The sequence below is a fragment of the Prunus avium genome, chromosome 7 (assembly GCF_965620075.1).
Source record: "Prunus avium chromosome 7, drPruAviu1.hap1.1, whole genome shotgun sequence".
In the NCBI taxonomy this organism is placed as follows: Eukaryota; Viridiplantae; Streptophyta; class Magnoliopsida; order Rosales; family Rosaceae; genus Prunus; species Prunus avium.
In genome coordinates this window covers 5,310,053-5,332,805 of record NC_142290.1, presented here as the reverse complement: position 1 = coordinate 5,332,805, position 22,753 = coordinate 5,310,053, and the positions used below count along the sequence as shown (strand labels likewise).

Below are 22,753 nucleotides of genomic sequence, written 5' to 3'. Positions count from 1 at the left end.
CCAGCACGATCTACCGTGCGTCGAGATGTTGATGAGTGTAGGATGGATAAGTGGTGCGCCTTTTTGAACTTGTCTTCTAATCAAACGATTGTAGCCGAGAGAGGAACTAGTCTCGGCTGTTAGGTTCACGGCCTGAACTACAAGGCCGTTGAGTGATGGTGTTGGTGGTGGGTTTTGGGCGGTGCTCCGGCGCGTTGCTCAGGGAGCGACGGTCGTATGATATATTGATGAATGAATTCTCTTTACAGTCTAACACTACTCCTAGGAAAGCAAGTAAAGATATTGAAAGTGCATTACAGGAAAAAATAAGTTGCTCCGTGGGAGGCTTTGGTTTGGTGTTTGAACCCTTTGAATGTAGCTTGAGCCTTGTATTTATAGGAAGAGTTCCTGGAGGAGTAATCGAGGCTGAAAATCTGCATGGTGGAGCCTGATTAGAGCAAGTGGGTAGTCCAATTGACATTTGGGATCGTGAAGTATGGTGGTGTGACCCCATAAATCCCGGTGAATCTCGGGCGCCGCTCTTGATCGTGGGTTCTGAGTTTCTGGCCGTGGAGACGCATTTATTGCTCTGATAGTTGGTGACCTTTTCTCTCAAGCTGCAAGGATTCTTGTGAGAATGGCTATGTCTAATCACTCTGTCTTCTGTCGCCAAACCCTGACTTCAGTCACTTCCCACATTCCCTCGTGCATTAAATGCTTATTTGTGGCCAGTGGGTTTGCTGCATTAAACAGGCACTACTTCATTAAATGAAGCATGGGTCCCTGCTATCACTTGATGATTTGACTTTGATATTTCTGGCCGCGATTTTGCTCGGCCTCAGCCTCGGCCCGCAACCGAGGCCGAGATGAACATGCCTTAGCGTTTTTCTTTTGTCTTCAGGAAGGCAAAGTACCTTGGCGAAACGCTGCGTTTCAGTTTCACGAGCAAGTGCCAGGGCCGAGAAAAAGGGGCCCCTTCGGCCAGCTCATGGCCGTGATTTATTAGGCACAAACAGAGGGCAATTTGAGAAGTTGTTCATAGGTTACACCCCCTAGTCCAAAATTACCAAAGTTACAAAAGTTAAGTCAAAAGGGGAGAGATCAGGCATTCTCAACTCCAACTTCTTCAACAGCTGCATCTCCACTTTCGCCAACAAGGTCGGCACCGGCAACAGTCGGCTCGGCCTCGTGCACAACAGGGTCGGCTCGGCCTCGTGCACAGCAGGGTCGGCACCGGCAATAGCTGCCTCGGCTTCTTGCCCAACTGGGTCGGTACCCACACCAAGACCTGAAGTGGGGCCGATGCTTTCAACAGCCACCTCGGTACTCTGGCCAATTACACCTTGCTCTGCCTCAGCTCCCTCAGCTTCATCTCCAACAAAGCTCAAGTCTAAGGAGGGATACTTCTCCCCAACCTTGTCAATCAGGTCAAAATATCCCTCGACCCTCTGGGCGTCTAGCTTCTCCTGATACTCAGTGGAGTCCATGAAGTCCTTAATGGCATCGTCATGACATGTGCACAGCTCGGAGGTAAAGGCATCAATCTTCTGCTTTGCCTCATCCATGTTCTTTTTCATCACTGATAGCTCTCGGCTGAGCCCGCTCTTCTTATCCCGAAGTCTTCCCAACGAAGAGGACAACTCGGCATTCCTCTTTTCCTCTTCCTCTAAGTGACTCCGCACTTGCTCAAGTTCCTCTTCCACCTTTGCCTTCTCCCTTATCATCTGCTTCAGCTTGGCAACTGTCACGGCCTACTCGTCCCGCTTGCCTTGGTCAAATTCGCAATGAGCAGCCACATTCTGAGTAGCGATAAACAACTTCATGCTTGCCTACACCAAGGAATTGGTAAGAAACACAAAAGCTCATTAAGGAGAGAAAGACAAAGGGAGGGGTGACGGATTACCCTACCTTCAGTTGGTCCTCCAAAGCAGACATGGTCATCTCACTGTAATCCATCTCCTCGGTGAACAGCCCCTCGACCACGTTCACCTTCAAAATGCGCCTTACCGCCTCCTGATACGCACTGAGCGAGACCTCCCCGTCCATCCATGGCTCTAATGGACCGCTTATGGGGTCCACACTCGCCCTTCTCAGTCCTTCTGCAGTAGCAGATCCCATCGGTCTCTTCCCAGTGTCCCTTCTCGGCTCTTCCTCCGCCCGCATCTTTCCCATATCTCGGGGTAATTGCTCATCTGCTCGCCTCTTCTTACCTCCCCGAGCAGGGCTGGCGATTGTAACGGGTGCTTGGCTCTGAGCCACGGACAGATGGGGAGACGCCCCATCCCGGGTCGACTGGGAACCTCTAGCCAATCCACCAAACGAACCCTTGGCCATCTTCATCAGCTTAGCTTGCATGGCAGGGTCACTTTGGCTCAGCCTCATCACTATTTAACACATAAAACATGAAACAACTGAGTCTAAGTCCGACCACACTAACTACACTTATCATAAAATTGCAAAAACTCACCTGCGGTGCTGATTAGGCCTTCGCTTGCAAGAAGTTTATCTGCAGCCCTCTCGGTACTAAGCAACGCAAGTATCTGGTCCACCTGCTCCTGCTCGACTGCGGACAGCTCGGCTCGTTCCAATTCAACTACAAAGGTGTACAACTTATGTCAATCAGCAAGGACACCAAAAGAAGAACAGAAATGCCTATGCACATGTACATTGTGTGTATGTGGGAAAGCAAAACAGGCTCAATTGACGGATCCCTCATATCAGCCCGACCTGGCATTCTAAAGCTCCTATGTATCCTAGGACACCTCGGCTAGACCCATTCTGTGAATTCCCATGACCCCGAGGCATAGAACCAGTGTGGTTTCCACATCTTCTGGGAGGAAGGGTTGCTCTCAATTATCTTTCCCACCGCGCTCTGGAGATTGCAGAACCCGACCTGATGCGGACTCCTTTTTAACAGAAAGCAGTGCAGCTTTTGGTTAATGGTCGGCTCGGAATTGTCTGCCGCGCAAATCTCATGGCCTGGAGTTCCGGGCCGAGGGGATGTGCGTTAACACGGGGTTTCCTACTTTTGGGTGCGGTGCGATTGTGCGCGGGCGTGCCAGCACGGTCTACCGTGCGTTGATGTGTTGATGAGTGTTGGATGGATAAGTGGTGCGCCTGTTTGATCTGTCTTCCTAGTCAAAGGATTGTAGCCGAGAGAGGAACTGGTCTCGGCTGTTAGGTTCACGGCCTGAACTACAAGGCCGTCGAGTGATGGTGTTGGTGGTGGGTTTTGGGCGGTGCTCCGGCGCACTGCTCAGGGAGCGACGGTCGTGTGATATATGGGGTGAGTGAACGAATAACAAGGATGGTGCTCCGGCGCCTTGAAAATCAAGGGTCGTATGATATATTTGATGAATGGATTTTCCTTACAATCTACCACTACTCCTAGGAAAGCAAGTAAAGATATTGAAAGTGCATTACAGGAAAAAATAAGTTGCTCCGTGGGAGGCTTTGTTTTGGTGTTGAACCCTTTGAATGTAGCTCGAGTCTTGTATTTATAGGAAGAGTCCCTGGATGAGTAATCGAGGCTGAATTTACGCATAGTGGAGTCTGATTAGCGCAAGTGGGCAGTCCAATCGACATTTGGGATCGTGAAGTATGGTGGTGAGACCCCAGAAATCCCGATGAATCTCGGCCGCCGTTCTTGATCGTGGGGTTCTGAGCCTCTGGCCGTGGAGACGCATTTATGGCCTGGATAGCTGGTGAACCAATATCTCAGGCTGTCAGAATTCTTGTGAGAATGTCCACGTCTAATCACTCTGATCCTCATCACCAAATCCTGACTTCAGTCACTTCCCACCTTCCCTCATGCATTAAATGCTTCTTTGTGGCCAATGGGTTTGCTGTATTAAACAGGCACTACTTCATTAAATGAAGCCTGGGACCCTGCTGTCACGTGATGATTTGCCTTTAATGCTTTGGCCGCAATTTTGTTCGGCCTCGGCCACGGCCTACGCTTGAGGCCGAGATGATCATGCCTTAGCATTTCTTTCTTTTATTTTTTAGGAAGGCGAAATGCCCTGGCGAAACGCTGCGTTTCAGCTTCTGCGAACAAGTGCCAGGGCCGAGAGAAATGGCTCCTTCGGCCAGCTCATGGCCGTGATTTATCAGGCACAAACAGGAATTATGTACTTGCCGCCACAACGCTTGGACACTTACCATTGTCCTATACACATTGGGGTTCTGTCACACCCCAACCCACGGATTTAAGTAACCATGGGTTAAGACGTGATCCACACCTTAATTATAGAATTTAATAAAAACTATAACTAAAATGTGAAGAAACATTTAAATAAATAAAATAAGTATTTCACATAGAATATTCAGCAAAAACGACAACATCTGAAATCTTAAAAATTTTACATTATTTTAAAGTAAATAAAATGACTGAATGTTATACATGTTAGCAGTCAAGTATAAAATGATTAGACTGTATTAAGTAAAATAATAACAAGCACCTTAACACATTCACAATATGAAGTATGAGAATGTTGCATGCTATAATTATGAAAACTCCAAACTATGCTGAAACGCTCACAAGATTTTAATAGAATCTAACAAAACTAAAAACTGCCACTAGTCTTCGTAAGTCAAATGTAAACCTATATGATACAGTAAAAAGAATTGCTAGTGTGTAAGCTGATGAGGTGCAAAAATTAGTGCACACAATATACCATAATCAAGATCATAAATATTGGCATGACACAAAAATAATTGTCTGAAGTAATATAGATTATGAAAAATGAAACTGACAATTAATTAATCCATAGCAATTTTTTTATTTTTTTTTATTTTTTATTTTATTTTTTATACGTAATTAATCATGCCAATAAAAATCAGAAAAACATATATATATAACATTTATAATACGAAAAAGAAACATTATAGAAAATCAAACATGCATATTAAACATTTATAAGTTGTTACAAACCTATTTCACAAAATTTAACAAAACAGTCACAAACCTATGTTACAAAGAACTCCCCACTTCAAAACCTCCATAAGGCTGCTCACAAAAACTATGCATACCAAAATCAGCATGTTAGATTCACACTATCTATTTTATTAGTCAAACTTTCTATTCATCATCAGAACTAAAATCTATAATTTCAACGGAAGGGATAACGGGCTCGAGATATTCATTTTCCTTATTAGTTAGATTGATGATAGTTGGATCAGGATTTTGTGGTTCAGTGATAACCACTGAAGTAGCTGACGCCACAGACTTAGCAGATAGAACATCAAAGTTTAACTCATATGGTTTTGGAACATAAGGTAAGTCTATCGCTGGTGGTGGCCGCATATCAGCAGCTATAATCGTAGCATCTTCTAACACCTGGTTGTAAGAGTGTGCTTCAATATTTAATTGATATTGACTCCTAATATTGTTCGCCTGCAATCGACGTTTAACAACCAGTCTCTGCATTTTTGGTGTATAAAACATCCTTCTATTTCCTGTATATATGACTTCATTAACTACGTCCACATAAGCTTAGTGGCGTAGACGGCTGTGGAATACTTCTTCATCTACAGGGATAAGGCCGTCAGGTCCCATCTGGAACCCTCCCCCTGTATCATTACTTTGATCGGGTTGCATCCTAAACATTAATTTAACAGGTCAGTGAATAACAAAACAATTTAATGAAATTGTAAACTTATGCTCTGATACCAACTTGTCACACCCCAACCCACGGATTTAAGTAACCTTGGGTTAAGACGTGATCCACATCTTAATTATAGAATTTAATAAAAACTATAACTAAAATGTGAAGAAACATTTAAATAAATAAAATAAATATTTCACATAGAATATTCAGCAAAAACGACAACATCTGAAATTTTAAAATTTTTACATTATTTTACAAATTAGAACTACTCGAAAATCCACAAAAACGGTAGCTCATTATTCATCCACAAGCTATGTACACACTACACTCTATAGATATGCCAAAATCATCACATTATTAATAATAATGCATGAATGCTCTTCATCTAATCCCGCTAATTCATATAACTAGACAAGCAGACATGCACGTCCCATACCATGCTTATACCACTTGGTCCCGGATGCCCATTTATATGAACTAACGCCCATTTCAATCATCCCATAATTCCTCTTTTGTTAGTCATCTTGTCTAACTCCCTTTCGCCAGTCCCGAATCACCCAATAAAAACCATGTGCACTGTGGGATCCCTAAGACCTGGTACCTGCCAAGAGTTAGACTCAACTACACAAAAGACTATTTCCATTACCTTCTTTTCCATCATTATTTTCTCCACCCAACATCTTCAACTAATTTTCATGACAAGATATAATTATTCATTTCACATATCCATATATCCCACAACAATGTAGCTATTTAAAATTTCACCAATGCATATATAATTATGTCAACATTGTTCAAATAGTTAAGTGTACGTAAACACATCCAATACAAGGAATGTCAACCAAACTGTACCATACATAATATAATGCTCACGAAATTTAATTAAAACAATTTCTGAAAAAGGGCCCCAAGAAAACCCCTATCTCGTTTCCAAAGCTAGCTCCAAGTTTAAGAAAACACAAGCTAATCCCTTATGTCTCTTCCAAGAATTTCCTCACTATTCTCTCTCCCTCTACGTTTTTCTCTCCTTGCTGGAACTTTCATGCAAGGTTCAGTACTTTCAAAAACAAAGGAAATGTCCTATTTATAGTAACACTCAAGGAGGAATCAATATGTTGTCATTGGTGGGGAGGTGATGACTACGTGGGAACTTGGGCTCCAAGACTAGAATAGCTATCATCTAATTGCCAACACCTCATGCTAAATAAAGCTTAGTCACCTAGGTAGAATGGCACTTGGAGTCTTAAAGTGTGTTTGTAAAAAAAAATCTAGGCTATTGAACTTGGTCAACAAGAAATGAAGAGATAAAGCTGTCAAAAGCTATACATACACTTATTTATAATATTACTACTATTTTTAATAACTAATATGAAAATCTAAAAATTTAACTCGTATAAATTTATATATATATATATATATATATATATATATATATATATTTAAATATCTATGTTATGAACTAAATATTCACCAATATATGTATATACAAATATGTGGTTTCACAGGTTCATCTGGTGTGGCGCTACACCAAGCCGACTCATCCACTCTTGCAAAAACGAAGATAAGGGCAGACGGACCCCCTGCTTTAACATGTCTGCATACAAGGTCACCCATCCCAAGGGAGGCGTGCTCGGATTCTCATCCCCCGTGGCCGCCCTAAGTCTCACACTACTCGGTATAGCATACTGCGTTCACAACCGATCTAACCTCTGCTGCCTCATACTGCTCAGGTGTTCATCAGCTGACCACCCATCTTCTGTCAACTCAGCTCCTGTATTCGCCTTAGCAACCTCACCCGAGCATGTGGCCACCCTTGTGCCAACAGTACTGGCCTCCACTCTATCTGCACTTGCGCTTTGATAAGCATCTGCCATGCCCTCTCCTCATTCACCACCTGGCTCAGCTGCGGCCATTGTCACTCCATCTCCAGGCTCATCGTCCTCACCACTTTGGTCAGTGTGCTCCACCCTCTCGCGATCGACCCTTCTCCAACCTCCTCGGTACTCAAAACTCCCATCGAGACCGAGGGGCATACCTTCACTCATTTGATCAGCTGCGTCATACATTTGCTCTACCAAATCCTCATCTTCTCTATCATCCCTAAAAGCCGACCTGCTGCTCGGCGTTTCTTGCGAGTCCAACATTCTTGATCAGCTTGACATCTGTTCTACTACCGACACCACTTCAAACACAACCAACTAATACAAGGAAGGGAATCTGAGGATCAAATTGTACCAAATTAAGAATGTTTGACGAACTTTGGAAACCCAGAAGGCACGAGAAACTATCGGAATTTTATAAAACTCTCTCTCACAAAGTAAAAAGAACGATGAGGAAGGAAAGAAAAACAAGAAGAAAAGGAACTTACCACAACTTTCAGTACAAAAGCTCAGACTCCTTTATGCAAAAACACATCGGCGCACCTGGGAAGTCACGGCACAACCGTTGACGCGCCATCTCCACCGTTGACGCTTCGGCTCCTCCCCTAGGATGCGCACACGTGGAGACACGCCAGCCACCATCAGTCAAAGCAACGCGACGCAAACCGACACAACCTCTCGCAGACCCTAACGTCAGCTACCATTAATGCGCCACCTACTCAGCCAACCGCTTCTTGCCACATCACGCCTATTCGAGTGCACCCATTTCAAAATCTGGCGCCAAAGGGCTCAACAGAGACCTCCTCGGCTGGGAATTTGGGGGCTGCATGACCAGACCTGCATGACTCGACCAGACCTGCACCAAATATCATTCAAAATAGGCTCGGCTCACTTATTTGAACAAACTCCCCACCCAAGATCGACTCTTTAAGTTGAGAGTTTGGGGGGCTACTGTTGATAGCTCATACTATCACTACAAGCCGAGCCTATTATGACTCGCCATGTGATTGAAGGCATGCTAGGTCACTTATATACCAACCTGCATTTTATGGCGGAGCAGGGGCTGGACCAGTAATCAGAAGTGTAGCCACCGACCCAACCACTGTGGCTCTCTATCCCAAACCAGTTGGGCATTAATGAAACAGCCTGGCAGGGAAGAAAGGTCGGTTGATGCACATCCTATCCTTAGCCAGATGTCACCTTGCCCTTTGATCTCCAGGTGGACAAGCTAGTGATGGAGAGAGAACATTCAATGCATCTCCCATCCCTGTTTGCCTGTCACCTCACCACTTGTTCTCTGTCAAGGAAGTAGGTTGGTCAGAAGCAGAACATTGAATGTAACACAATCTAGGGGTAGAAGATCTCTTTCATTAAATATCCTGATCACTATCTTCCCCCTATAAATACCCTTCACCAATCTCTGGACAAAGGTAATAAAGACTCTCATTGTGAAAACCCTACATCCATTCTCCTTAGCTCAAGCCAATTTCTGACTTAACCATTAGAGAGGGCTCAACTGGGATCTCCCCAGTTCGCTCTTATTCTGATATTGTTCTAAGTGTGCAGATCATCTCCAGGAGGTGACCCTACCACGAGATCAGATACAAGCTTAGGCCCCAATCTAGGTACTTGTTACTTATACGAGAAGGATATGCGGTTTACACCCTTTGATAAAAAGAAAAAGAAAAAAAGAGACAATTTCAATACCCAGATCCCAACCCTTTTTTCTTCTTGTTGTTTTTAAAATTTTCTTGGCCTCCAGACTTATTTAACTCTAATCATATCGTCTCATTAGGTTATGAAATCAACTTCCAATCTAACATGGCTATGAAATCTTCCTCCAAAATTCTGTTACTGAATGAATTAAAGATACGAAAAGGCAAGAGAATGTCCAGATACGGAAAGGCGCTTTCGTAGTCCTGGTATTGAAGGCTTTTTAATTTTTTAAATTCAAGATAATAATAATTAAAAAAAGTTAACTCTGTTAAGTTGAGTGACAGATGTCGAAAATTTAGAAGAGGTACAGGGAGGAGACACAAAATTTGGGGGCAGCGGATCCACTCCCTCGACTCCAAAAGTTTCACTGTACCCCGCAAAGTTTTATCCCACCGACGGAGTTGGGATCGTCTTCATTACAGTCGGCGGAGGACAGAAAATAAACAAAATCGTCGGCAACAGCTTGTTTAACTGCTTAACCAGAGACTTTTACAATTGATAGTTGGAGTCTTTGAAACCATTAATCTCAATGTCAGCTCTCCCTGAGGAGCTATGGAGGCGAATTTTAGAAATCGGTGTTCAAAGACGCGGCTTTAGCTACAAAGACCTCTGCTGTCTATCAATCTCCTCCAGGCGCCTCAACCGATTATCTGATGAAGATTTTCTCTGGTCCCACCTCCTCTCCTCTGATTTCCCGCCTTTCTTTTCCCCTTCTTCTTCCTCAATTACCTCCGCGCATTCATCAACCTGTAAATCCCTATACAAACTCAGGTAAATACATATTCACATCATTTCTCTATTTTTTCTTTCTGGATTATATTCAAGTTTTTTTTTTTGTGATAATATTTTCTAGTTTTTTGAAAATGTAAAAATTGTTGGGTTTTATTTTTTAGGTATGAAAGGGATAGGGATAAGAAAATAGCGGCACATCGGAGAGCGGTGTTGAGGAAGGAGAGTCAGGTTCTAGAACGTTCTATGAGGCTCCGAGACATGGAGACCCGATTGGCTGAAGAGACTAACAAAATGCGAGCAACTCTTGCTGAGCTCTCAAATTTGAGCAATGTCAGGTAATAAATCTACTTTGTTTAAGCTTTTAATAATTCCCTTTTGATATATATACTTTGAATTCTGTTTGGCTTCTGAGAAACCTAAATTATTGTTAAATTTCTTTGCGTGATTTGTATCATCCAGCAAATTGATGCATAAGAAGTTCATGCTAATATGATATGACTTGTAGTATCCATTGTTCTTTTATTTTCCTGGGTTCTGCTGCACAAAACGCTGGGTCAGTAGCTTGTATAATTTACTTTGTGTTAAGCCTATCTACATGAGCAGAACCAAGGAAATCCCTGAAACCATTCTTTTCAACTTCAACAGCTACCTATGTCTTTTGGTTGGGAGATGGTTAGGAGCTTCAGGTGAGAGCTTGTAGCTCTAATAGTAGATTAGTTACCATAGACTCCAGGCTAGCCTACTCAGGCCTTAGGCCTCTTCTATACCTGAAAAAAAAAAAAATTGGAACAGCTTGAGGGTCATATACCTTGATAAAATCCACCATGCTCCGCAACCACGTCTATGGCAACACTCATTCCCAGCTGCATGACTTCATGGATCTTGCTTTTGACAAGTATTAGACCTCCTTAGGCGACTACACAGATCTTGCATTTTAGAATTATTAGCCCTCCCCAGGGGACTTCACGGACCCTGTTTCTACAGGTAGCAACCATCACTAGGGTCATCCCATCCACAACCACAACCATGAAGTCTCATAGCTCATATTATGCCCGGCTAATATTAATTGTGGTGCCTTGCTCTGGTACCAAATGATAGAAATCCTTGGTGTAGCAGAACTTCTTGTAAAGGAATCCCAAAAGCTCACATACTTGCCCTAGATGTTCTTTTACTCTTTTATTTTAATCTTCCCGTTGATTTGCTATCCACATGCGGGTCAGATGTTGTATTACTTCAATGTGGGATATTAGGATTCAATCTTGATATGAGGGAGGGCTATTATTATCTATTCCTTTTTTTCTTTTTTGAGCATTCAAAAATAAAAGAAGGAACTCATAAAAAAATATAAAATAAAAGGAAAGCACCTTTACAGGGATATAGACCTCACGCCTCATGTAAAGCTAGCAAAAAATTATATCTGGGCATTCCAACAACATATAGCAAGTACAATATTTCAATGCAGTTTTATAAGTTGTCCTTTTCTCTTTTTCCTCTACCTCTCCCTCTTTCTTCTTTTTTTATTTTTTTTATTTTATTTTATTTATAAATTTATTTATTTAAAATTTTTATGGTGTGTTTTTCTCATTGTGTTTTATCACCTGATTGCTTGTTTCAGGCAAGCTTCAGTAGCATTGAATGTATGGCAGCCAGAGATCATCCGGGGTAGACAAAAACAAATAGTAGAGCAATGTGTTGTACCTATTGAGTCTCGGTTCCATGTACTTCAAATGGAGCTCAAGCTCTGCAAGCAGCAGATTTTAGGGTTAGAAAAGGCCCATGTAAGTTCCATAATCTTGCTTTTCATGGTCATAGATCTCAGCTCTACAAGAATGATAGGTTTCACCTTGACCCATGTTAATAAATGATGGATTCCAAGTACGATCTCACAAGACAAAAAATTAGATTGTGGTAAATTTTTTTCGTAACCCTAAGCCTTTCACATATTAAAACATTGATAAAAATGTTTTGGTCATAATCGATCCATCCCAAATCTGAAAATATTAAAGAACAGCTTAGTAAGAATTCCCACACATAACCCAAAAATGAATGAGGATTGTGGTTCATGATCATGAACGATATCAAAATGTAGAACACATGTATGATCAAATAATTAAAAATTACCTAAGATTGTATATTCCAATCTAAAACATAACTACAATAAAATATATGGCATCTCACTGTATAGCATGTGATATTTCTGCTAGTGGGTTTCCAGCGCCCATTGGCCCCTTGCTACTTGTTTTTGGCATCTATTAATCTCCATTCAATCTAGATTTAGCCTTTGATTATGGAGGCCAGTTCTCAAAGAAGAGGTCAAGAGTTTTGATCTTTGAAGGGGTTTTAAGGGTAGCTGCCTCTATGGATTCTGGTGGGAAGGAAAATTAGCAAAAACCATGGTCAGACTTCCCTTGCAATCTTTGAAGGGGTTTTAAGGGTAGCTGACCTGGGACTCCGAAGGCTAGGGGATGTGGATGCTGATGGTAATGCGAAAGGAGGTATGGTAACAGATGGTTCACTAGATGATGAAGATTTTGACTGATCGTTGATGAACGGCCGCCTTGCAAGGATGAACAGTGCAGGCCTTGGCATGCTGCCTTCATGATTAAGCTGTTGGGATGATCGCATTCGCTTGGGTTTCTGATGTCTATGTTGAAGCAAAAATGATGGTCCAAGGAAGAACCACTCATTGATCATCACAATGATTATTACAGCCCTAGGTTCTACCTTGAGAAGGACATGAAATTTTTCATGAGTGAGGCTCATGGATTATTTTTGGGTATTACTTAACAATATAGAAGTGGTGGGAAAGATTCAAGGCTGAATGAGTGAATTAAAAATTTAGCTAGATGGGTTGAATTATTTGGTATTCCTGCCAAGTAGTTTCACTAGTGTGCCAAGGAGATGGGATTTTGTTGGGTCAAACCTGTAACCTTGATGCTCAAACAGTGGCCCACATAAGGGGAAATATGCTAGGATATGTGTGCAAATATGTGAGGACAGATTTTACTGAGCCACTACAATCCCATCATCTGGGTTGATGGGTACTCCTAACTTAATTTTGAACATGTGTGCTTAGATCATATTACTTCAGATGTAGCACCTTCGGGCATGAGCTTGAATGTTGTCTTTTGATATGGGATGAGATAAAGATAATACCAGAAATCTGCCGGTGTTAATATGGCCCTCCTTGCCAGAATTGGCTTGGGGCTTACACAAAACCATTATGGCCTTTGAGCTCGTGTGGCAAATGGTGAATCTTTGAAGAATCATGATCTTATGGACGTGAAAGATCTTAAATGGTGAATATTTGAAGAATCATGATTTTATGGAATAGAGTGCTTTCTGGTGCCCAAGCTTTTGCGAAAGGTCTTAAGTGGAAAATTGGAGTTGGAGACCTGTCAAATTTTGGACAGTTGAGTGGACTGGCATTGGTCTCTTAGAGCGGTATGCTCTGCATCCTTTGGATCAATCCCAAAAGATTGACCTAGTGCTTGATTTCCTACAGGAGAATGGATGGAATTTTGAGAAGTTGTGTAGTGTTTTGCCTATTGAAGTCATTCAAAGAATTTTGGGTATCTATGTGGCTATATTGGAAGTGTTATGGATAAAACAATCTAGGTTAGTCGTAATGGTAGGTTCTCAGTTGGTTCTGCTTACCCTGTCTATGTTAAAAATTATTATGATTCTCAGTGGAGATGGGGCTTTATTTGGATGGCTAACCTCCCTCAAAATTATAGACCTGCCTGTGGACTGTCATGGGAATGGGAAACTTGTGACTGTTAGAGGACTTGCCAATGATCCTGCCTGCTGTCAATACTATTGTGAGTCTGCATTAGATACATGGGATTCTCTGGGGGTGAATTCATACTTATGCAGTCACCCCAATCCACCTTGTGAGATTGGTTATTCATTAATTTGGAAATCACAGGAAATGTCAGAGGGAGATGCCTTGGAACCTTATCGTCTCCTTCGCCTTGTGGCATATTTGGAACCACAGTTGCAAGGGTGTCTTTGAACCTGATCAATATATGTTTCTAGTAATGGCAGTACTGCAATATACAGTCTGCCTGTGATTGGTTTGTTGCTAATAAGGCAAAGAGGACATCTCGATTTGTTGGCAGTTTCCTCCCAAAAATTGGTTTAAGCTATGTACTGATGGGTTTAGATGTGCGGAGAAAGGTTTATTTGGGGCTGGTGAGTAATAATAATGGTTAATGAGCAAGAGGTTTCTCGGCCGATCTAGGTTCTGATACTGTGTTACAAGCTGAGTTGTGGGTTACTTTTTATTGGTCTGGAGATTGCTGCGCAGAATGATTATTTTCCTCTCATCATTGGGTTGGATTCTAAAGGTGGTGTTGGGTGGCTGCCTCAAGTTGTGATCCTTTGCACCCTTTCTTTTGATTTACTGCTGCCAGTTGTCAATGATAAAAGGAACTTGCAGGTTTGAAGGACACTTACCTAGACTTGTCTAACCATTAACCACCCAGAATTCCTCAAGTACCACAAAGTCAACCTAAAATGATGAAATGCTTAGCCAAACATTAATACAATGGCTACTTCTTTAAATAAATCATCATACTCTGACAGATTATATTGTCCACTCTTAATTCTGACAGATTATAAATTTTTCCTCTCACGGGAGTATCTCAAAATCATGTCAAGTATGACTGTGACAGTTATAATTTATTTTCTATCATAGGAGTATTGTAAAACCACGGAAACTTTCAGATGATTAGAAAACTAGCACAGCTTCTGTCTTACAGATTTTAAAGTCCAAATGAAACTCCTATACGCGACAACTAAATGCTTAAAGACTGGATTTAGAATCTGGAATCCAAGTAAGCAGCCCATTCATGAGCTTTATGGTCTTACCAAGTAAGTTGGTTATGAATATTTTCATAACCTTTGTTCAAGATCTTAGCTACATGCACACCAAATCCTTAGGAAGTTTTAAGCCACTTTATCAGTATTGTGGTCTAATAGATTATGCAGAACAGGTGTGTAGTGTCTCAAGTATTGCTAGAGTACTAGCCTTTACAAGCTTATAGGTTGCATAGATGCACTTGTGGAATATTTCAGCTCAAAATACTCGTCCAATCTCAAGTTATAGGTTTTTAGAGAATACATATGAAGAACCTGATTTCGAAAGCCTCAATTTAATACATCTTATCTTAGTAAAATCTTCAGATTCCTTTAGTTAACTATGATGCAAATAATAAAAGTTCAGGTTAAAAGGGTAAAAAGGTAAAAAATCTAAAATATTTGTTCTGTCTACCATCGCTTGAATCAAGAAAGAAAAGAAATAAAAAGGGCAAAGGTTACATGTAGAAGAAGAGAGGCATGCATAGACTTAACATGGTAATAAATTACTATATAGGTAAACATGAATTTAACATGGGTGATACAATTTATAGTGAACCACAAGTTTAAGGGCTTGTCAATTTGAAGTAGGAAAAAGATATCGATGAATGCAGAACAGAAAAAACCTCTTGGTGTACAGGGAGCGTGTGCCAAGAGCTACTATCTCATAATGGTAAAACCCAACTTTGAAACCTACATGTATAATATCTAAGACATGAACCTTGAAAGATCAATAACAATTGAATTCTAGTAGGAATTACATGAACTTTAATTCCTCTAATTCATGGTTCTCAGACACACATTTATTGTAGCCTTCTCCAATCATAACATTCTCTAGGGTTTTCCTCTATATGACCTGAAAAAGATTATACCAAGAACCCAAATATAATCTAATTTATCGAGACCTTACTAACTTAATTATTTTATCAGGCATTTACAAAGTATACTTGCAAAGTAAATGTTTAAATTTTAATTTTTAACAAAATGAGCTCTTATAATCATGCAACACTGGCATCTGCTTGACTTTGTTCAATAATTATAGAAGTATGCTTTTGATGTCTTTCACATTTCTCATGTCAGATAGATGAGAAACGAAGGCTTGCTTTGGTGGAAGAAGAGTTGCAATCAATGAGATATCACCCTTTAAGAGACCAAAAGCCAATTAATGGCGGGGAGGTTGAATTTAACATCAAGAGAAAAAAGTTGAAAAAATGTAAAGGTCAAAGTTCTGCTTTTGGTTTTTTCAAATCTCTTTCCTGTTGACCTTTGAAGCCTCTTTTTTATTCTTTAAACATAAAATTCTGTCTACTTTGTGTCTTCATATGGTTAAGTAAAGTTATGCATGATTACTAGACTGCATTTGTTCCATCTACCAGACATCAAAAGGCAAATTCTCGATAACTAGAAGTTGCTAATAAAAATATGCATATAATAGACTGCCTTTAGTCCCACGGTAAGTTGGCTGTCAAATTGTTTAATGATGATTTTTTTCCCTAAGAATTTTAATGTTTGTAGCAGGCGTTCTTTATGTTATGTTTTGCTTTCATATTTATCCAATCAAAGAATTTTTCAGGGTCATTCAGGAGTAAGGGTTGAGAAATTATGGGATAGAATTAAATTTTGGGCATCTCTTTGGGCTTCAGTTTCAGGGCAGTTTAAGGATTATCACTACTCTATCATCACGAGAGACATGATGGCAGTTTTAAGATGATTTTACTTAAGTTTTGTTTTTTGTGTTTTTTAATTACAGAATTTCTTTCAGTCTTAGTAGGTCAGACACTCTATATTATAGGTTTTGTTGGTTGATCAAGGTTTTTTCCTCTTGATTATCAATACAATGTTTCTATTAAAAAAAAAAAAAAAATCTCCAGTGCAGTAAACTACCAATCAACTTCACCTGTAGATGTTGATTTTGTGGTGAATTTTTTTAATCCATGAGTTCTTTTTTGACGTATTATTTATTCATTTTGATATAATATTTATGGTTTTCTGCTTCTGTTGGTGACAACCAGTATTAAAGGATTAGGATTGATCTTGGAAGTAGTTGGAAATTTCTGAATGTTGGGGCTTAAAGGTTGTAGTATTCCCTTTGGCATGAATACCAAATTAATATAACTGTATATTAAATGATCTGAATGCAGAGTAGTTGTAGGATAACTAGGATCCACAATGAAGAAATTGTTTTAATTGTTATATGCTTTGTTGTTCTTGTCAATGCTGAATCAAGGGACTTAATTTCCCTTTATCTGGGTTGTAATTTTGATGTCTGCATGGAGCACCTGCTTTGAAAAGATAGGAAGTCAGATAGGATTGCCTACACCTACATTTAATGTCCCAAAATTCAGTCATTGTAATGTACCTTTAAGCAAATAATAATATTTCCAATGGGTCATTGTTTTTCCAACTTCGCTCACTCCTTAGGATCATCTTAGCTGTTTTTGTTGATTTGTATGTGTAAATTATGTGAGAAATATTGTCTTCCTGTTTAACTTTCCTTGGTATACATATGGGACTCCCCCAAAAGGATCAAAACTTTGGGCAGTTTCCAAAATAATCTGTCTCATTCTATGAATTTTCTGATGGAAAACAAATACTAACACCTGATGTTTTTAAGTTCATTGTCCAGGGAGAGAACCTTAGATGGGAGATTTCCTTAATCAACTGACTGAATAGCATGCTTTTTGCGTCAGTGATGCCATCCATTTCTGCTACTGGTATGTGCTATGGTCAAGGTTTATTTCAATGACAAGTGCATAGAATGCTTCATGATGAGCGACTGAACTGGTTTATGGGTGGCTCTGATTAGCGTTGCAGCAGGAGAATTCATATTGTATAACTAATTGATGAGGATTTCTTGGGAAGAAAACATATGGTAAATATCTGGCACTAATTCTCTATTTACCTTCCCATAACCTTTCACTTGTGCGATTTTCTCTTCAATACACCTTGAATTTTTGAGATGCAAGATGCAAGCCCTTGTATTTTAAGTGGTTCATTTTAATGATGTCTAATAATTTTTATTTCAGTGAATATTACCATTCAGCTCAAAAGAGGGGGAAAGTTGGAAACCAAGGAATGCCAAACTTCGAGAGAAAAGTAAATGCTGAAATATGCAATTGAAGTGAGTTGAATTCTCTGCGATGGCGTGAACCTCCTTCAACAGTTCCTTGTTTCAATATAGTTATATCTAGGCATGGCACGGTCCGGTTCTGCTAGGTTCTCAGCCAAAACCGGAATCAAAACTGATACTGTTTATCTGGTCCGGTCTGGTTTGGGTTTTAACTAAAATGCCAAAGAAAATTGGACCAACCTAGATCGGTTTAGGTCCGGTTCTATGCCGGTTTTCACAATTTGGATCGGCTCTTTAGCCTGATTGATATTTTTACAAAAAGCAGTGGAGCAAATTGACGAATCTGTACAAGAAAAACCAAATCTGAACCTTCTCAGTCAAAAGATAATAAAAATAAATAAATTAAAAAATATCTAGCAAACTATTCTTTGAAACTAGAAACAAATATTGACATTCCAAGATTTATAATAAAAATGAGAATCTAAAAAACACTAAAAGACCAGAACAGATCTAATCGATGCATAAAAGGAGAGTAAGAAGCAGAAAGAGAAATCAGATAGAGAGGAAGAGGAGAAGAGAAGAATAAAAAAAAGAGAGAGAAGTAGAGGCTAGGTTTTCTTCAGGAGAGAGAGAGATGGCACGTGACGGCTAGGGTTGAGAAAAGAGAAAAGAAGAAAAGAAAGAGAAGAGAAACGAAAAAAAAAAAAAAAAAAAGGAAGAAGATTAAAAAAATGCTTCTCAGTCTTGAGAAGATAAAAAAAAAAGAGGGAAGAAGATAATGGAAGAATGAGAGAGAGGAAATAGGCATGCGGCTAGCGTTTAGATTTTGGCTGAGGTAGTATTAAATATTAATTAAAAAGGGTAGGCTACTAAAAGAAATAAAAACATAAGATGTTAAGCCCAATTCCTTGAGCTTCCAGCTCGGAATGGAAGGTTGAGGTAAAATAAGGCCCACTGCATATATAAAAATAAATAAATAATAATTATATTCAAGAAGGTCCGGTTTGCCCTGATTCGGTTTTTGGAGGCATGGAACTAGAATCGAAACTAGGGATGGAAATGGGTCGAATCGGGGGTGGGTATGGCATTCCCATCCCCATCCCCGCCTTCATACCCACAATATTCATATCGGGGATTCCTCATCCCAACCTTCGTTGGGGAATGGGTTCTCCGACCCGGCCCATTACGGAAGAAAAAATCAACATATAACTATTTTGTTGAAAAAAAAAAGTACTAATTCAAGATAATGAATATATATAATATATACTTATAAGACAATATAAGAATGTTTATATATGTATTGGAAGTTAACTAAATAAATAAGTAGTGTGGTTTAAGATTTGTATAAGTTATATAAGTATATAATATAATAATATAATAATATAAAATATAAAACTTAGTCGGTACAATCACTTTTAATAGCATATTTATATATATATATATACCTCATCAAAAATATAATATATATATATATATATATTCTAAACGGGGAGGGTTCGGGTTGGGGATTAAAATAACATCCTCGCCCCTACCTGAACACCATACCCAAAAAATTCCCCATACCCATCCCCATACTCGTTTTTTGTCCTTCATACCCGACCCATTAGGGTCGAATCCCCACAAAGACCCTTACCCGAGGGAAAAATTGCCATTCCTAATCGAAACCGATCAAAATCGATCTTGTTTGATTTTTTATCGGTTGACTTTTTGGTCAACTTGGTTTTTTCCCAATTTTTTCCAATGCAGTTTGGCTTTGGTTTTTAGTTTGCCGGTATGAATGCCCACCCTTAACTTATATCTACCAGAATATGTAATTAGTTAAAGTTAGAGGTTTGGAACATCACCAAGTTTTATTTGAGTTTATAATAGCCACTTTGGAAATCAGTTATGACTCTTCTTTTTTAGCAAATCGGGTAAAATTCTGATTTCATTTAATTGATCTCCTTACGGTGGTACATATAGGTTTATATATATATAGTCTCCTTCTATTGAGGGATTCCTCAAATAATTTTATTTGATGACACCCTTTAGGGTCTGTACAACATTTTTTTCAACGATTCAAACTGTCTATGTTTTAAGCCTTCATTCATAGATCATTCTTGCAAAAAAATCCTGCAAATTGAAAATCATTAAGGCATTTAATTGGGACCAACAAAATACACGAAAATTTTAAAAAAAAATAGATGATAAAAAAACCAAACTAAACAAAATCGATCGGTCTAGTTCGACTGGTTTGGCTAGTTTTTGGTCTGAAATGACCATCCCTAATTCACACCACAACCTACTTAGCAAGATCCATGCATTTATGTGGATTAGGCCTACTCAAGCTTGTCGAGTGGTTTGGCACTAAAGAGGGGGGTTGCTAGGTGTTGCATGTTTACTCGTGTGCTTGTGTTTGTACTCGAGCTCGGGCTTCGTTGTATTGTAATGACTTAAACAAGAAATTCATAGACTTCAAATAAATTTAAAAACTGAATGGAAACTACTCTATAAAACAAAAAACCCAACTACCAAAAGAGATCAGCTTTTTATACGAAAAAAATGAGATTCAAAATGCAACTTTTAACTATGCACCGATAAAAAGGTCATACATGCAATGAGAAAAAATACAATATTTATACATACATCAGCAACAGTGGGTGGTGCAAGTGCAACAATTCCAGCCATGAGAATAAGGATAGCAACTGGAGAAGTAGTCATAAGCAGAAAGCAGGGGCGAACTCACGTTGGGACAAGAAGGGTCGTATGAAACACCCCTTGGATAGCAGTAGATCAACCCCTTGTGCACAAAAGGTGCTCAATGAAAGTCCCCACAGGTGTAACATCCCTGGCCCAATTTAATCAATTTAATCCAATTTAATTCTTTTGTGAAATTACAATTTTGCCCTTGGGAGTAGGGGTGCTTTGGTTAATTTTTAATCCAAAAGGATTTTTGGGGAAATGAGTGGTACCGTTGCGTAGAGCACGCTCTCTCGAGTTCGTAGACACGTAGTGGGCCCAAATCGGAGTTTTAACGAAGAAGTTGTGGTTAACAGAAATGCAATGGCACAACTGTAAATTTTTCAAAGTTGGATTTTAAAAACAGATCAGCTCTCTCTCTCTCTCTCTCTCTCCTTCGCGCGATACTCAACTTCAGGTTGCAATTTCATCGTCGTCCGGAGTCCGTTTTAGGCAAAATTAGTGGCAAAAGTTTTGTATCAACGTCCTCTATCTAACCCACCCATTTTTCCAGCTCAAAAACCCAAGAAAATTAAACTGGAACGACTAGAAGTTCAGGTGATTTTCAAAGTTTCCAACGCTCTTTTCGATGATTCCGACCGCCATTTTCATCTAGTGAGGTATGAAACTTCATCTACTCTTCGTGATCTATCCATTTATGTAGGTATTGTAGATTGATTTTGAGGTTTTTCAGATCATTCAATATACCCATATTAGGCCGGCAGTTTAGCCGTGATTTCTTGTAGCTTCAGTCACGTTTTGGTCTTCGTCCAAGAACAAAAAGTGTTCCCCTTGTTAGTCTAAACGTATTGGTATAGGTATTGTAGGGTGTTTCGAGAATTTTCCGCTGTCGGCCATTGTGTGGTGGGCCATTGTATTATAATTTAATCCCCATGTCGTCTCGAGTGCAATGATATGCTTGGATTTGAATTTGGTTATCGTATGACAGGCTAACGAATATTACTTTTAATAGGCGATATCCGAGTTCGATAGGTTCGGACCGATGGTTTAGTTCCAACTTCAAATATGTCGTTCCTCGTGCCTCTAGGATTGTGTAGGAACTCACGGATCGAGAATTGGAGTCTCGAATACTCCGAATCAAAGATTCTAAGGTTATGTAAATCGGTGACAGTCCAATCATGCAATCAAGAGAGATCCGACCGCTCGATTGAGACCAAATTTTCAGGACCTTGTTGGATCTGTAGGAACTTTTGAATTTTAAATCGGAGGTCATGGGCCCTGCGCGCCCTGTTGACCAAACCGTTGACCACGAGTCTTTTGGGACCGTCCCGTCCTTTGGAAAGTACTAAAATAGCTTTAGGACTTTTCTAAGGTTGCGGGTCCACGTTAAGTTGCGGGAACTAGGGTTTGATTTTAAATGCGCGGTTGAGGCCATATAACGAGTTTTGGTAGTGTTTGGACATTTGATTTAGTGTGCGTTACTCTCTGAACATTTGAAAGGTGTGTTTATAGTGCTTTAATTTTGAGATTATAATATTGTTTAATTGTGGTTTTTGGCTATTATATTGATATAAATGAAGCTTTGGGGATGGTGTGAATTGATGCATGATTTGATTTTGAATGATGATAATTCCTGTGTGAATATGGAATTCAATTATGATTGTGTAAACCGAATCGGTTGGTATTTAATATTTTGGTTTGAGGTTATGAATGTGTGGGATTTGGAGTATATGCTTTCGAGAGCTGTTGTGTATATTACAAATATTTTGAGTTATGGAAGATATGATTATGGGAGTTCCAGGGATTTACTATTGTTAGTATTGTTATTGTTATTATTATTATTATTATTATTATTATTATTATTATTATTATTATTATTATTATTATTATTATTATTATTATTGTCATTACTATTATTATGTATATGGGTTTGGGATACCTTTGAATATTTGGAAATTGAATTTTGAGAATATTATCTTTTATTATATATATTAGTTTATAAAAGTGGATTTTGGATCTTGGCGATGACACGCCATCTCATGTACCCCCCTTAGATACTAATACTAGAATTGATGGATAATGAATACTTGGAAACTGTGGTTATGGTTTGGATATGATCGGAACACGGGCCCCCTTAGCGGGGTGTTTGGTAGACCCTTAGAGGGGTAGTCTACATGCATAGGACTTGTCACAGGCACACAAGTATTGAGGATTCTGCTATGCATGCT

General features: G+C 39.6%; 1 protein-coding gene across 8 annotated transcripts; it reads left to right on the top strand.

Annotated features, from left to right (window-relative positions):
- Positions 1–9,531: 9,531 nt before the first annotated feature.
- Positions 9,532–18,142, top strand: LOC110772703 (F-box family protein). Of its 8 annotated transcripts, none has more exons than XM_021977160.2 (7): positions 9,532–9,955; positions 10,078–10,251; positions 11,532–11,694; positions 15,857–15,989; positions 17,403–17,490; positions 17,583–17,648; positions 17,803–18,142. In XM_021977160.2, the coding sequence occupies exons 1-5, from the start codon at positions 9,714–9,716 to the stop codon at positions 17,414–17,416; spliced, it is 726 nt and encodes a 241-aa protein (XP_021832852.1). In that variant the 5' UTR covers positions 9,532–9,713; the 3' UTR covers positions 17,417–17,490; positions 17,583–17,648; positions 17,803–18,142. The 8 variants fall into 8 exon arrangements, with proteins under 8 accessions (XP_021832852.1, XP_021832850.1, XP_021832849.1 ...); XM_021977158.2 differs by having other exon boundaries at positions 17,391–17,490; XM_021977157.2 differs by having other exon boundaries at positions 15,857–15,995; positions 17,391–17,490.
- The last annotated feature ends 4,611 nt before the right edge of the window (positions 18,143–22,753 follow it).